Source organism: Cryptomeria japonica, chromosome 8 (assembly GCF_030272615.1).
Source record: "Cryptomeria japonica chromosome 8, Sugi_1.0, whole genome shotgun sequence".
Classification (NCBI taxonomy): domain Eukaryota; kingdom Viridiplantae; phylum Streptophyta; class Pinopsida; order Cupressales; family Cupressaceae; genus Cryptomeria; species Cryptomeria japonica.
In genome coordinates this window covers 669,274,345-669,289,903 of record NC_081412.1, presented here as the reverse complement: position 1 = coordinate 669,289,903, position 15,559 = coordinate 669,274,345, and the positions used below count along the sequence as shown (strand labels likewise).

The window sequence follows — 15,559 nt, the reverse complement described above, 5'->3', positions numbered from 1 at the left end:
TATGGGCAAGGAATCAAAGAGCCCACTGAGCCAATAATAAGGTCAAAATATGAGTGTCTTGGATATGAAACAAGTAAAGGAAAGAAATATATAGGTGTTCCAGTTAAAAGCAAATCAACTCAAACAAAGCAATGCATTCAATGTACTCATTATTGTAGGCAAGGACATATAAAGGACACATGTTGGGATATTAATCCTTGTACAATATGTGGACCGAAGAATCATTGTGAAAAAATGTGTTGGAACAAAGTGTCAAAAAATGAATCTATAATAGAATGCATGCAAATGGATTGTGGATGGTGTTATGGATTGTGTTGGCAAAGGATTACAAGTATGATCAAAAGGTTGTTTAAGTTTAAATATTCATATGTTGATTGTAATCAAGAAAGATTTGAATGTTCAAACACAACAAATGTTTTGGGTCATAAAAATCAATTGTCTAGCAGCTCGTCTATAGAAAGTGAAGTTGTAGGAAGATCAAGATGGATATTTTGAAGATTTGAAAATCAAATATTTGAGAGACTGTCGTAGCAATTGGACAAAGCCAATACAAAGACGTCATGATTAAGAAAAGATTAGCATATCTAGAAATAGTTTGAAGTTATGTAGAAAAGAATTTGAGGAAGTCCGCAGACTTCATTGAAGACAAAAGAAAATAATTTGCGAAGATTAATGTTTCATTGGCATAAGTGATTGCAATTGTAAATGAGTACCTAACAAGACTTTAGACTGGGACCCATCTCTAGTAGATCGTGGCATGAATATTCAAAACAATTGATTTGGGGTAGAAATTAAGGGAGAGAATGTTAGAACACTCTTGTAACAGCTACCGTCACCGACCGTATTAAATGTGCCAACCAAAAATATCAGGGAAAATAGATGAATCTAAAAAGTCATTAATCGATTGATGAACCCAAAAACTTCTACATTCTTCAAAATCCATCCCTCTATAAATAGAGGCAGATGTAATGCGTCTAAGGCAAGCAATAAGTCTATGTTTTGTGCAGCAGTACAATACAATTTGTGTGTGTTTAATTTCTATCTTTGATCGAATATGTACTTTCTCCATCCACCCTTCACTTAAAAATGGAATATAGCGAGAGTAATCAACCAACGAAGAAGGAGCGCTGCAGAGAAAGATAATGCAACGAACCAAGCCATACGACGAGATTGTTTGCGTTTAAATTGTGCTCTTTTAACAATTGCTTGCTGGCTGTGCTCAACTTCTACCCTTTTTAGAGTTGTTGTCTGTTTGCGCCTGTGCCATCCGTACGGAGCTGTAAGAGAGCAATACACTTTCCCTCGACGGGCATATCGTTTCACTAGCATTGGCTTGTCCTTCAGCCACTGCCACTCTTTCAATGCTTCTGGCGCGCTTACCTCACTCAAATCTGGGAAGCTTTCATTTTTAAAGTGCTCCAGACAAGATTCAAGATCCTCATAACGAGTGTTATAATCCAAATCATTTCCCGCATAAATACCCTCATCCTCAGAATGCCAACTCAGTTTGATGTCCTCTAGTTGTGGGGACTCGCCCATGTTTGGAAGTCCTTCCATATTGTCGTTAAAGGCCAGATGGAATAGCTGTAGTTCATGGCAGCCACTTATATGAGGGGGATCTTGAACTCTCCAGCAATCATATAAACTTAACTTCTTTAACTTCCTTAGTAGTGAAAAGTTGGGAAAGCTTTGTAAATTTGGTAGTGTGAAAAAACAAACATCCTCCAACAAGACGCAACATGTTAGATCTGGTGGCTCCCTTATGCCACACTTGTCAAGTTTGAGCACAGTCAAATATTTAAGAAGTCTGAAACTTGGAAGCTCCTTTAGATTCCACATATTGCATAGTTGAAGATTTTTCAGTCCATAAGAAGACTCTAAACATTTGGGTGCTGATGCAGCTTTTGATGAAACGGACAACTCTAGTGTCTTTAAATCACTCGGCACATCTATATGTGGACATGCCTTCACTGCATCACATTCCCACAATACAATTTTGGATAGTTTCTTACATCCAACGAGAAGCGGTGATGCAGTCATCTGGCTGCAACTGTTGAGGGCAATACTTTGCAGTTCCACGCATTCTCTACAGTCAAGAGGCCCCTTCACTTTATCACACATACTAAATTCCACTTTCTCCAAATGCGGCAAACCATTTAACCTTGGGAACTCCAAGAGGGATGGACAGCGAACATTAATCTCTCTCAAAGAAACACAACCGGTAAGATCTCCCAGCTGATTGAGCATCTTGCTGGTTGCAATATTGATCTCAAGATGTTGTAAACCTTCGAGGCTGCTTAGCTCGGGAAGTTTAAACATTGGATTTACTTCGCTTATCTGAAGCCACGCCAGCTGTTGCAATTTTTCTATACCTTCAAGCTCTGTCAGGCCTTTACAATTGTGTAATGTAATGCTTCTGAGACGGCCCATCCCACCCATGTCAAGTTTCTCCATTCTCATGTTCTCCACATCTACAAGCTGAAGCACCAATAGATTTTGACGGTCGTCTGGGGGGATCTGGAGCGGTCTTCGATACATGCACTGCTCCAGCTTAGCCAATTCAAACCCAGCACTGTGTTGTGATATTAATCCACGTGTACTACATGGGTCGCCCTTCCACCACAGCCATCTCCCCATTTCATTTGCTTTGCTTTGTGCGAATTCAATATATAGGTCGTGTAAGCGAATTTCAGGTCCATATTCTTCAATAAATGCCGCCTTACATAGATCCTCAATCTGAAACCACATACAAATTAAGCGTTCAGCGGTTTTTCAATTAAAAATACCCAAATCACAAACTAAAAAGGTTTAAAAGCAAATATTTAACTCACCGCTTTCTCAGTAAATGAAATCTCTTTGTTGCAGATCATTGCCAGCCACTCAGTAACTTTGTGGGGAGACATATTAGGCGGCATATATAGGGTGAGAAGCATGAATATGGTGCAATACTCGGGAGGCATGTTGTCAAAAGCTCTGCCCAGCACGGCTAACACGTCATCCAAACCATAACCGCATCGGTCTACCCAGCTTTCTATCTCGGCAGCCCACTTTGACAAATGCCGACCGTATTTACTGAAGAGGTGGCCCCCAAATGCTTTTAATGCTAATGGATGAAATGTTCGACCTCTCCCACCGACCTCTTTGAACGAACATCTTTTTGCGCACTTAACAGCATAAGCTTTGTCCTCTGCCCCCAACGTTGACTCTTCTACAGATGTCCTTTCCAAGAAGATGGCTATGGCCTCTTCCTCTTTGAGCGATGGGACGCGCATGCACGACCGCTTATCTATTTTGAAATGCTTTTCGAGAACATCTACACTCCGAGCGCTCAAAAGGATGCAGCTGTTTTCTCCAAACTCTGCCTTACAATAATACGTCACTTCGTCTATACTTTCTTCTGTGATATTGTCGAGAACCAACAATACCCTTTTGCCCTCCATTCTTCTATATAACCCAACTTGTGCCTGTAACGATTATAAGAAAATGCATAATACTTCCACATCTTATTAGAAAATTCACAATACTTAAAACTATACTTATGGAAAGGAAGAACATCCCGTAAACAAAACTAAAAGATGTAAAAATGGTCACCTGATCTTGGTCTCTCAGTTCTTGGAAATACGACTGAGGGCAGCAAGTGAGACACTGCAAGGCAACTTTAATTCTTTTGAATGAATCGCCTCTAGAAAATTCTAGATGGCATACTTTGCCTTCAAAATCCCCCAGTTTGAAGTTGCAGAAAGCCTTACCAAGCGTAGTTTTCCCCTGGCCCGGTATTCCATACAATCCTGCAATACGGATTCCCCTTGTGTCGGAATGAACAGTGTCGAAGAAATCTGCAACCTCCTGCAACCATTAAATATAATAAATACATTAGCGGTTAGCCTCTGAATATATGCGTGATAAAACAAAACAAGGTAATGAGGTGTTTCTACCTGGCACATTCGTGTTTGTCCTTGCATACAAGGGAAATGATACCTTGGTGAGGGTTTTGTAAGTAAATGCCAGATTTCTTCCACAATTTCATCTCTAAACTTCACTTCATCATCACCTTCACTGAACTTCAACCCGTTAATTTGCCGTATTGCACTCAAAGCCTGGTGCCATTCGGCTCGCTTTTCCTCGGATTTCTCCAACTGTTTCCACTTTTCCTCGTCTGCCGTAATGTTTTTAAGAGCAAACGGTGAAATCAGGAAGAACAGGGGTAAAATTTTGAGATCAGGATTTTTCTTTTTTTTCGCATTCACGAAAGCAGCCAATTCCTGCATTGGCCACTTTGATTGGAGGAAATCCATAGAGAGAAGTAAAACTGCAACTTTGCATGTCTTAGCGGCTGCAAATATACGAGAAGGGAAATCTTCGCCCACTGGCAAACTTTCACGATCTTGATCAAAAAAGCAGGACACGCCCTGGTTTGTGAGGTCTCTGTACAGCTGCCTAATAAAATTTTTCTGCTTACCACTGTGACTCAGAAATACATCTTGAGCCAAAAATTTCTGTCCTTGGTAACTGTTAATTGAAATAACGAGCATGAGTTTTAAAGTTGTATTAATGTGGAGGAGAAAGACAGAAACTTTCAAATAAAATGTATCTCACCTGCGAATCGGCGTGTTGAGCTGAGAGGACTTAATTGTGTGTAAATCTGTAGTCTCCCCGGTCGAATGCCGAGCTTGAGAATATTCTCCGCTGCTTAATTTCCTCAATTGGATGGCGTCGATCTGATCCTTTGGGGAGCATTCTTCTAGTATTTCTTCAAAAAAAAAATTGGTGCGACATCATAAGCATGCACATATGGAAGGGTAGTGAAGACAAGTATCAAAAATTACAAGACATCCCAAGTTCATACGATATTTCCTCTGATCTAATGTTTATGACATAAAGCCCTAAAAAATTTCCACCATGCAAAAACAAATTTAGGTAGTCAGGTACTAGGAGAAACAACTATGTTAGTAATGGTGATACTGAAACAACTTTAAATAAATGTTTATTTTTTAAATATAAAAATAATAAAAGTTTCAAGAATATAATAGTCTTTATAAATAAAATTATTGAAAAATTATGTATATTAAAAAATATATATATATTAGAAAAATAATAAATAGAAACAACTTTTACTAAATGTTTATTTTTTAAATATAAAAATAATAAAAGTTTCAAGAAAATAATAGTCTTTATAAATAAAATTATTGAAAAATTATGTATATTAAAAAAATATATATATTAGAAAAATAATAAATAGTAAATTGATTCTATTGGGGATTTGGCTTGCTCATTATTGATGTCATACTATTTCTTTTGAGGCAGAAGTTGGTTTCATTAATCAATACTTGTTACGATGTCTTTTAGCTTGCAATGCTTATAGGGATTTCCTAAACCTTTAAATGGGAGGTAACTTTTAGTCACTGCAATTATTGTTGGAGCTAAAAGTTCAATGGTGCTTGACATTACATTGCCATGCAAAAAGCCCAAGAAATTATTTTCCGAAGTGTTCCACAATGCTATTTGTAGACACCTAAAACTTGCACAATAAATTAAGTGAATTTTATTCATTTAATTATCTCTAATTTTTCCAATTAATTAAATTAAGATTTAATTAATATCCCTATTCTTCTAATTGATCTTTTAATCAAATTAAAGATTTGATTAAATATCCTTTTTCTAGCCTAACTTATTAATTAAACTAAGGTTTGATTAAGTACCCTCAACAATTTGATTGAATAAATCTTATTTGTTTGATTAAAATCATTTTTTTCTCTTTTGATTAAATTCACATTTAATTAAAAATCCCCTGTGAATAGTCCCCCCACTTGCAAAATCCTACAAATGCAAGTTGCATCCATTTTGGCTAAAATAAATCATTTTATTTACCAAAATCTTATTTTCTCTCACCCACTTGCAAAATCTTACATTTTCCATTATTCTTTTAAATCCCCTTTCTAGAAATCTTCTAATCCATTCCTAATCATGTCTAATCTCCTAATCATGTTCTTTCCCTAAATTTGGGGGAGTCACTTCTCCAAATTTGGAAGAAAGTCTTCAAAATGCATTTAAGACATTATCTTTTTCAACAAGTTAACTTGTTGAGTCTTCCAAAACTTGTGAGGCTCTTACAAGAGCCTTGAAGGTTATCTACCTTCCAACAAGTTAACCTTCAAAGTCTTCAAAAGGCACTTAATGCATCTTACAAGCTCATACCCCTTAGCCACGATGGTTGTCCCTTTGACCATCCTTCAACTAAGTTGCACGAGAGTTTACCTCTTGGAAAATAGCATGCCTCCCTGGTTAATGACATTGTCCAATGATGTCACTCCTTGAAGTTATCCTTAATGCTTATTTAGCATTTAATGCTTTCTTAGCATCCTCTCAAGTCATCTCAAGGTGACATTTGTCAACTTGGGATTGGATTGAATCTCTCCCATGGATTGATAACTTTCAATCCTAACTCTTGTTGAGATTACTCAAACTCAACCATCCATTTCTCTATTTTTCTTGCAAATAGAGCCCCTTTCTTCACTCTTAGCATCCATCTTCATTTGCATCCAATCTATAGCTAAATTGTTTTGTGCGGTTTACTAAGGAGCTTCATTGTCTTCTCTTAGAATTTTTAGATCATCTTAGTTGCATTATAGCATAGATTTTATCATGCTTAGAGTATTATGCTAGTTTCAATTTCATGCTACTTCCATATCATCTTTCTCATCCTCATGCTAGTTTAATATCACACTAATCTTCTCATTTTGGTAACATATCTAGTTTCATATCCATTTAGCATATCACTAAGATCTTAGTTGCATTCCATTTAGATCTTAGAATCATATATATCTCTCATTATTTAGGTTGTCATCTTAAACATCAAGTGCTCTTCCAAGCTGAGAACCACCTTGAATCTTGAAGATCTTTGGAGATAGAGGACAATGAGACGATTTTGAAAGTTTTTTTATTAACTAACTTGTTTTGTTGATTTTAATCTCTAATGCAATGTCCCATTAGTGTGTTTGTGTTGTTTGTGTCTCTTTTGCAAGTACCACAATCTGAGCATACAGTTTTGGTCCCCACCGTGGGGCTAGACCCCTAAAAATCCAATTTTTCTAACATTTTTCCACAAGTTCTGTTTTAGCACGAAAGCTCATACGATTTTCTAATTGCAATAGTACGAGTTTGATTCTTTTATCATATGGATATGTGATAATTGTCGTATAGGCTTATGCTTTTCTCGTATGGCTATGTAGGGTTTGTCATGAGAGTTTCTGATTTTCTCGTATAGTTATGCAATAATAAAAGTACGAGCTTCTGGTTTTCTTGTATGGTTATGTGAGAATTGTTGTACAAGTTCTTGCTTTGTGATTTCTTGTATGGAGAACAAAGACATTTGCTTTAGGAGATATATATGGAATATAACATTTAAGTATAAGTGACATTTAAGCATATATTGTCAGGATGTTTGAGAGGGGTTTCAGACCTCTAGGAGTTATAATGCAAAATCTAGTTTTTGGAGGATCCTCCACATTTCAGACATAGTCAAATTTTAGGGCTCCAAATTTCAAACTTAGTCAAATTTCAAGGCATTTCAAGATCAGGAGTGAAAAAATTGTAACCAAGATTTGAAATTAGGCTTGTGTAAGCCCACCAAATGTTTTGATTTTTCACTAATTTCTTTCTTTGCAGGTTTTAACAGTTTCTTGCAGGTTGGAGGAGTTAGAATTAGGATTTATGATTTCTTTCTAGCTTTTTAAAGTTGGATAAAAAGAACTCATTTTTAGTTTGGATTAAAAAGAACCTCATCTTTCTTTTGGGCTTAAAATCAACTACATTTTCCTTTGGGATTAAAAAGAATCTTATTGCACGGTAAAAAGAACAACAAATGAAAGACTTTGTTTTCTTGCAAGATTAGAGGAAAACAATTCATTTTGGGCTCTAAAAAGAACAAATTTTCAATTTTCTTGCAAAAAATAAAAAGAACAATCCACATTTTCTTGCAAGATTAAAATGAACAATCAACTTGTCCATTTCTTACAAAGTGATTTACTTTCAAGCAATGTGCTTTCATTTCGTTGACAAGGATTTCCATTTCTAGAGTAAACAAACAAATTGCTTTGTGGTACTAAAATAAACACCATGCCTGTTTGGAGCAACATCTCCAATTAGGATTTAGCAAATCATTGCTTTGTAAAGATAAAAAGAACATTGTTTGCGTTGTCTTGAGTGGTAGGTATATGTTCTCCCCTTAATTGGCTGATCAAAAAGCCAAACCCACTCTTTTATGCTTTATTTCACTCCAAGCAATTATATCTTTTAGAGGGCATGTCTTCCCGAACACCTTGAGGGGGCTAGTGAGAAGAGAACGACCCAAGTGAGCATGGCTAAAGCCAAGTAATCTAGCTCACTATAAATAAATCGCCTTTGAGATGACAATCTCAGGGACAGAGCATATTTGAGTGAGCTATTTGAGATATCTCATGTCGAGCACTTTGTAGGGCCTCGCGGTCTCAATCACGCTTGCGTGACATCTTGTTAGATACTTTTTTGGGCTATAGGCCTCAATCATGCTTGCGCAACTTCAAGGAATATCTTCGAACATAATCCTTACTAAGAACCTTAGCATTAGAAACTTTGAGTCGAGTCAATTGCCAAACATTGGCAATATCATAGTGCAAGGGTGGGGAAGAATCTTCCCCTAGGATTACTCACCATATATCTCCCAAGATAACTACCCAACTGTGAAGCAATTCACTTTGGCTTAATTTCTGGCAAAAGGCAAAAAAATGGGCACCCTTTAGGGGGTGACAAGGCCGTTTCAGCTGACGGAGTATCGAAACTAGTGGGTTATGATATTGTCAATGACCTTTGAATAAAGGGTCTATCTGATGTGTATTTATTGTGATCCAAACCAGCGAAAACATCGAGGATTTGAACACATCCTCAAAAGAACATACACTTAATGTTTAGCATTAAGATGGCCATTATTTTCATATGTGCTATGTATTCTTGTCATAAATGCTACAACATCTTGCAAAACATCAAACAACAAATCAAACCAAAAATCAGTTCAAACAAAGGAATCATAAAGTGGAAAAGATTTTCAAATCCAACAAAGCACCCTTTGAGGAGGTTATCAACATTTCAACTATCTTAGGCAATATTTTCATTCAACCAATTTAGAGGAGTACCAATCCAAGTGATCAAGAGTTTATTATCCAACTATCTCAACAACAATACCTAGCTAGGTATTCAAGTTAGTCAAATCAAGTTTCTATATCAGGAGACTTTATCCATATCATTTGACATACTTTGTTATAGGGGCCTAGCGAACAAAACCTTTATTCGACTTAGTAAGCTTGAGTATCAGAAACGAAGTATCCATCAAGTCAACAACATCTACCTATCCAAACTGATCACTCAAGTGACTATCCCTTGTCGTTGGAAAAGTAGAAGCTTATTCAAAAGAAATGATTCCTAGCCTAAATCAAGATCAAGATATCATGAATCTCCAATCTAATCCCATTTTTTATCAAGATCCCAGCTATTAAGAATCTTATGATGATCCCCTAAGATTTTGGTATTCAATCCACAATGATCCTCTTCTATCTCAAGGGCAGAGTCCCATTCAACATCCACCTCCTAAGAAAGAGCATGATATCCCTTCCATCTCCTTCACTAATCTAATTTAAAATCAAGAGAACAGCAAAAACTCAAATGATCCTACTCCAAGTAAAGATCAAGATCAAGGAATCCTTTCATCCTCCAAATCCAGTTTAAGTCCTTTCATTCCAAATTCAAACTCTACATCCTCCAAATCCCTCTTAGGTCCTTTCATTCCAAAGTCACACTCTTCATCCTCTAAATCTATCTTAGATCCTTTCATTTCAAAGTCAAAATCTCCATCCCTTGCATCCATCTTGGGTCCTTACCTCCCTCCATCCACTATTCCATCACCTCAAATGATCCATAAGAAAGAATAACAAAGGAACGCATCTTTGAAATTCTTTCAACCATCTATCTAAATATCTTTCCAAAACTATTCTTCCATTATTTCTTTTATCTATTTTGGGTCCTTATGTCCCAAAATTCAATTTTCCTCTATCTCTCCACCACCTCTCAAGGTGTGTACCTATTATGATAACTTGTGAACAACTCAGAGGGGGGGTGAATCAGTTGTTAATAGATTATAACTTTTAATCCACAATACAACCTTAAACAAATCAAATACTGGTAAAGCACATACAAATGTTGGTAGGGAAAAGATACGGTTAAACAATACAACCTAAAAATTAACTAGATAATCAATGCAAAGCAGCCATATCACATAACACCATGATTTGTACGTGGAAAACCCGGAAAGGGAAAAACCACAGTGGGAAGCCTACCCACAGTCAGATGATACTTCTGTTGAAAACATGTGTTACAATGAGGGGTCTACACTTGCAGTAAAGCACACTGCCTAGAACGTACTGCTCATTACAAGAGTCTCACTAACTATAGAGAGGCTACAACCATCTCAAGATAAATGGACAACAATCCAATAGAGTGAACTTCTAAAAATAGCATCTACCATGCCTGATTACATTCCAGGTTAAGCTCAATGTCGGAGGACTAAATCATCTTCTGAATCCAATTCGATCACCAATGATCAACCAAATTCTCTGCCTGAATGATATTACAATATTCGCACATTAGATTCCTTGACCATCACCTTTCCAATAACCATGGTACTTTACAAAAAGTTTCTACCTCTTATTTATACAAACCCTAAGGCCTAAACCAATTAGGTCGGCCACCTAAAAATATTACAATAAGATCATTACATAATTCCATATTACAATGATATGCCATGTCGGCTGAAGACCAAAACAATAATAACAAATCCATAAATCATCTCGAAACATCCCAATAACATGTAGAGTACACGTTAGCATGATACCGGTCCATAACCTAAATAGGTACCGGACCTATTATGCGTCCACCACGCCAAAGCAATGTCTTCAAGCAGTTGGAGCATGATCAAAGAACATCTTCAGCATCCTGAAATCCATGAAGAAGCTGCACCAACACCAATTATGCATCCTGTCACGATTCCTTAATGAAAGCTTTGTCGGTAAAGCCTTAAACCAGTGCCGGTAAGGGTTTACCAGAGTGTATGATAGCATCCGATTACCAAGCCAATACCAACTGACCAAAACATGCTCATGGAGCATATAACACATGAAATCAAATATACTCCACTGATCCAAACATGCCCGAAGTGTCCAACAGATAGCCTCTTCTATCGGTAACACTAGATCTACCGGTAACCAAAACTTGTCTATCGGTAACCAACCATAATAGCTAGTGTTGACATCAATGACAAAACATCAATGCAACACATAATCAATTCATCCATAATGCCAACAATCTCCCCCTTTGGCATTGATGGCAATACTAAATGTGAAAAACATCTAACTACCAAGAAATGTCAAACAAGTCTCCCCCTATGGAAGACAACCAACAATCAATAGCTCTCCCCCTGTGAATGATGTCTCTGTAAGGTTCTGAATGATTTTTCACATTACTATCACTCCCCCTTTGACATCAATGCTAGAAATCTAACAAAATATAAAAATAATGATATAAACCTCTGAATCTCAAAGCTGACTACTCCCCCTGAGTAGTAGCACCACTCGTCAGTGTTGGAATGAATAATGTCTCTAGTAATACATGTCGAACTGATGACAAACTTTATCAATCAAGTCTCTGTCGGAGGGGCAAAAACCCCTAACCTGTCTCTCAAATACTCAAATGATTCCTTAGACAACGGTTTAGTGAATATGTTTGCAATCTATTATTTAGTGTTCACATAAACCAATTTGACTTCCTTTGCTTCAACCTTGTCCTTCAGAAAGTTATACTTTATTGAAATATGCTTATTCTTAAAGTGAAATACTAGATTCTTAGACATGTCAATAGTTGCAGAGTTATCACAGTAGATAACTACCGGTTCACTACAATTTACCCTGATATCCTTTAACATTTGCTTCATCCACAAGACTTGAGTGCAATTAGTTGTTGTTGCAACATACTCAACTTCTGTAGTAGATAAAGAAATGCATGACTGTTTTTGTTGATCCATGCAACCAGTTTCTTTCCAAGAAAGAAATCTCCACCAGAAGTGCTCTTCCTTTCATCAATATCACCTCTCCAATCTGAGTCACTATATGCACATAAAATGAAATCATAATTTCAGGAATACCATAAACCATATTATATTGTTCCTTGAAAATACTGGAATATCCTCTTTACTGCACATTCATGATTTTCTTTAGGATTACTTTGATATCTTGAAACAATACTTACTGCATTCATAATATCAAGTCTAGTCTTAGTTAGATATAACAGACCACCAATCATAGACTTATAGCTTGTCGGATTTACCGGTGTAGAAGTATCCTTGATAGATAATTTCTCACTTGTAGCCATAGGAGTACTTACCGGTTTGCAATTATCCATACCAAACTTCTTCAACAATTCCCTCAGATACTTAGTTTGACAGATAAAGATGCCTTTGTCAGTTTGAGTAATCTGCAAACCTAAGAAAAATTTCATCTCACCAATCATGGACATTTCAAATTCATTCTTCATGTTGTTAGCAAATTTCATGCACAGTTTATCTTCTCCTCTAAAAATGGCATCATCAACAAAAACTTCAATAATCAGAATATCATTATCAGTGATCTTATAATATAGATTACTATCAGCATTGCCTTTAGTAAAACCAAGCTTCAAAAGATATTTATCCAACCTTACATACCAAGCTCTAGGAGCCTGTTTCAATCCATATACAGCTTTCTTCAATCTGCAAACCATATCTTTATCATTTGTTAGTGAAAATCCATCAGGTTTCTCAATGTAAACTTCTTCCTCAAGCTCACCATTCAAAAATGCACATTTAACATCCATTTGATAAACCTTATAGTTCTTATAAGCTGCATAGGCAAGAAATAGTCTAACAACTTCAATTCTAGCTACAGGTGCAAATGTCTCACCATAATCAATTCCTTCCATTTGAGAATATCCTTTACAAACCAATCTAGCCTTATTCCTTATATTTTGACCATCCTCATTCAGTTTATTCCTAAAAACTCATTTAGTACCAATAACATTCTTATTTTAGGTCGGGAAACTAAAGACCAAGTTTCATTCTTCTTTATTTGATCTAATTCATCTTCCATAGCCTTTAACCAATATTTGTCCTTACAAGCTTCAATAACAGTTGTCGATTCAACTTGAGAAATAAAACATACCTCATCATTTGTCAGTTTTCTTCTTGTCATAACTCCCTTGTTTCTATCTCCAATAATTTGATCTTCAGAATGATTTAATCTTACATACCTAGGTGTCTTCTGAACTTTAGGTTCATTGTTGTGATCATCAGTCACAATTGAATTTTTTGATTGTGTTGGTGTAACTATCTCAGCTTCATGTACCGGTTGAGGCATTGTCAATCCAATTATGATCATTTCCACTATCGGTTCCCTATCATATGATATAGAGTGATTTCTGTACAGTTCATCCACTTTCACATTAACACTCTCCACAATTTTCTGCAATCTTTTGTTATAACATCTATATATTTTGCTCTGAATTGAATAACCAAGAAATATCCCTTCATCACATCTAAAATCAAACTTTCCTATTGAACCATCCCTTTTGATATAGCATTTCCTTCCAAAAATTATGAAATATTTAACAGTAGGTGTATGTCCAAACCATAGTTCATAAGGGGTCTTACCGGTTTCACCTTTGATAAGAACTCTGTTGAATGTGTAGATTGGTGTACTCACTACTTCTCTCCAGTAGATATGATGCAATTTGGCTTCCATCATCATAGATCTAGCTGCATCCAAAATGGTTATGTTCTTTCTTTCAACTACTCCATTTTGCTGAGAGTCCTAGGTGCAGATAGTTGTCTCCTAATTCCATTTGTCTCACAATAACTGTTAAATTCATGAGAAGTGAACTCACCGCCATGATCTGATCTTAGACATTTGATTTTCAATCCAGTTTCAGTTTCAACCTTCGCTTTAAAGATCTTGAATTTCACAAAAGCTTTAGACTTCTCCATTAGAAAAGTCACCCACATCATTGTAGAATAGTCATCAATAATCAACATGAAATACCTATCACCTTGAAATCTTCTAGTCGTTGTTGGACCACATAAGTCAGTGTGAATCAAATCAAGTACATCATTAGATTTATCATGTATGCTCTTAAAAGAACTTCTGACTTACTTACCCAATTGACATTCCTTACATACCGGATTATGAGGCTTCATAATCTTAGGTATATCTCTAACTGCGTTAGTTGAACTGATCTTAACAATATAGTCAAAATTAACATGACACAACCTCAACCAACTCTCATCAATATGAGCAATTAAACATGTTTTATTACCAGTGTTCAAGTGAAAGATATTACTTCCTATCTGAATAACGGTTGCAATCTCCAAACCAGTCTTGTTAATGATTTTGCATTTTCTATCTTTACATTGAACTTGAAAACTCTTATCAACCAATTGACCAACATGCTAAAGATTATGCCTTAAACCTTCTACATAATAGACATTATCAATGTTATGCTTGCCATCCAAAGAAATAATGCCTCTACCTTTGATCATACATGCCTTGTCATCTCTAAATCTGACTTGACCGCCATTGTATTCTTGCAGGGATAGAAATTTCCTTTTATCTCCAGTCATGTGATGTGAACATCCACTATAAATTACCCATTCATCCTTATCTTCAACTTTTGCTGCCAGGGATTTTTCTTCATTCTTGATAGCCGATTCTAGTTCATCTTCATTCAAAGCATAGAACACCCATTCCTTTCTATTTCCAGATCCACTAGCAAAGTCTTCTGTCGGTTCATCTCTGGAGTCATCAGTTACTCCTTCCTCATCTGCTATGTAGCATTGTTTACTCTTCTTGAGTCTATATATGTTTTGGTTAGGCTTAAAAGATTTTTTAACTCTTTCCTCTAACCTTGCATTCCTTTTAGGATATGTATATGCAAAATGACCAATCTTATTACATGCAAAACATTTCAAAGGTGCTTTTCCTTCATACTTACTTCTAGTTGATCCTTTAGGTATTCCTCTAGCAAATAAGGCTTCAAGTTGCTCAAGTTCATCATCTTCTTTCCTCATGTCTTCCGATTATTTTGCATATGGGGCTTTCCAATCACTTTTGCTGGTAGACGCTGATGATGATTCATGAAAAGCAGGTTCAGACTTTACAGATCCAAAAGATCCAAATTCTTCAAGCTCAAAAGCAGATAATTTCCCAATCAGAATGTCTCTGTTCAGACTTTTCCTATCACTTTTCCTTCATACTTACTTCAAATTGGTCCTTTAGGTATTCCTCTAGCAAATAAGGTTTCAAGTTCTTCATCTTCTTTCCTCATGTCTTCCGATTCTTTTGCATATAGGGCTTTCCAATCACTTTTGCCAGTAGATGTTGATGATGATTCATGAAAAGCAGGTTCAGACTTTACAGCTCCAGAAGATCCAAATTCTTCAAGCTCAAAAGCA

General features: G+C 36.2%; 1 protein-coding gene across 3 annotated transcripts in view; it reads right to left on the bottom strand.

The window, feature by feature from the left end:
- Positions 1 to 882: 882 nt before the first annotated feature.
- LOC131054847 (disease resistance protein ADR2) overlaps positions 883 to 15,559 on the bottom strand; it is a 90,841-nt gene continuing 76,164 nt past the window's right edge. For 2 of the 3 annotated variants that reach the window (XM_057989469.2, XM_057989468.2), the window contains 5 exons: positions 4,597 to 4,750; positions 3,936 to 4,509; positions 3,592 to 3,846; positions 2,832 to 3,464; positions 883 to 2,736 (listed from right to left, as the gene is read on the bottom strand). In XM_057989469.2, coding sequence (XP_057845452.2) covers positions 1,081 to 2,736; positions 2,832 to 3,464; positions 3,592 to 3,846; positions 3,936 to 4,509; positions 4,597 to 4,750 — 3,272 coding nt within the window. In that variant the 3' untranslated portion in view covers positions 883 to 1,080. The remainder of the gene's footprint in view (positions 2,737 to 2,831; positions 3,465 to 3,591; positions 3,847 to 3,935; positions 4,510 to 4,596; positions 4,751 to 15,559) is intronic. The other variant, XM_057989470.2, reaches the window with a different exon arrangement.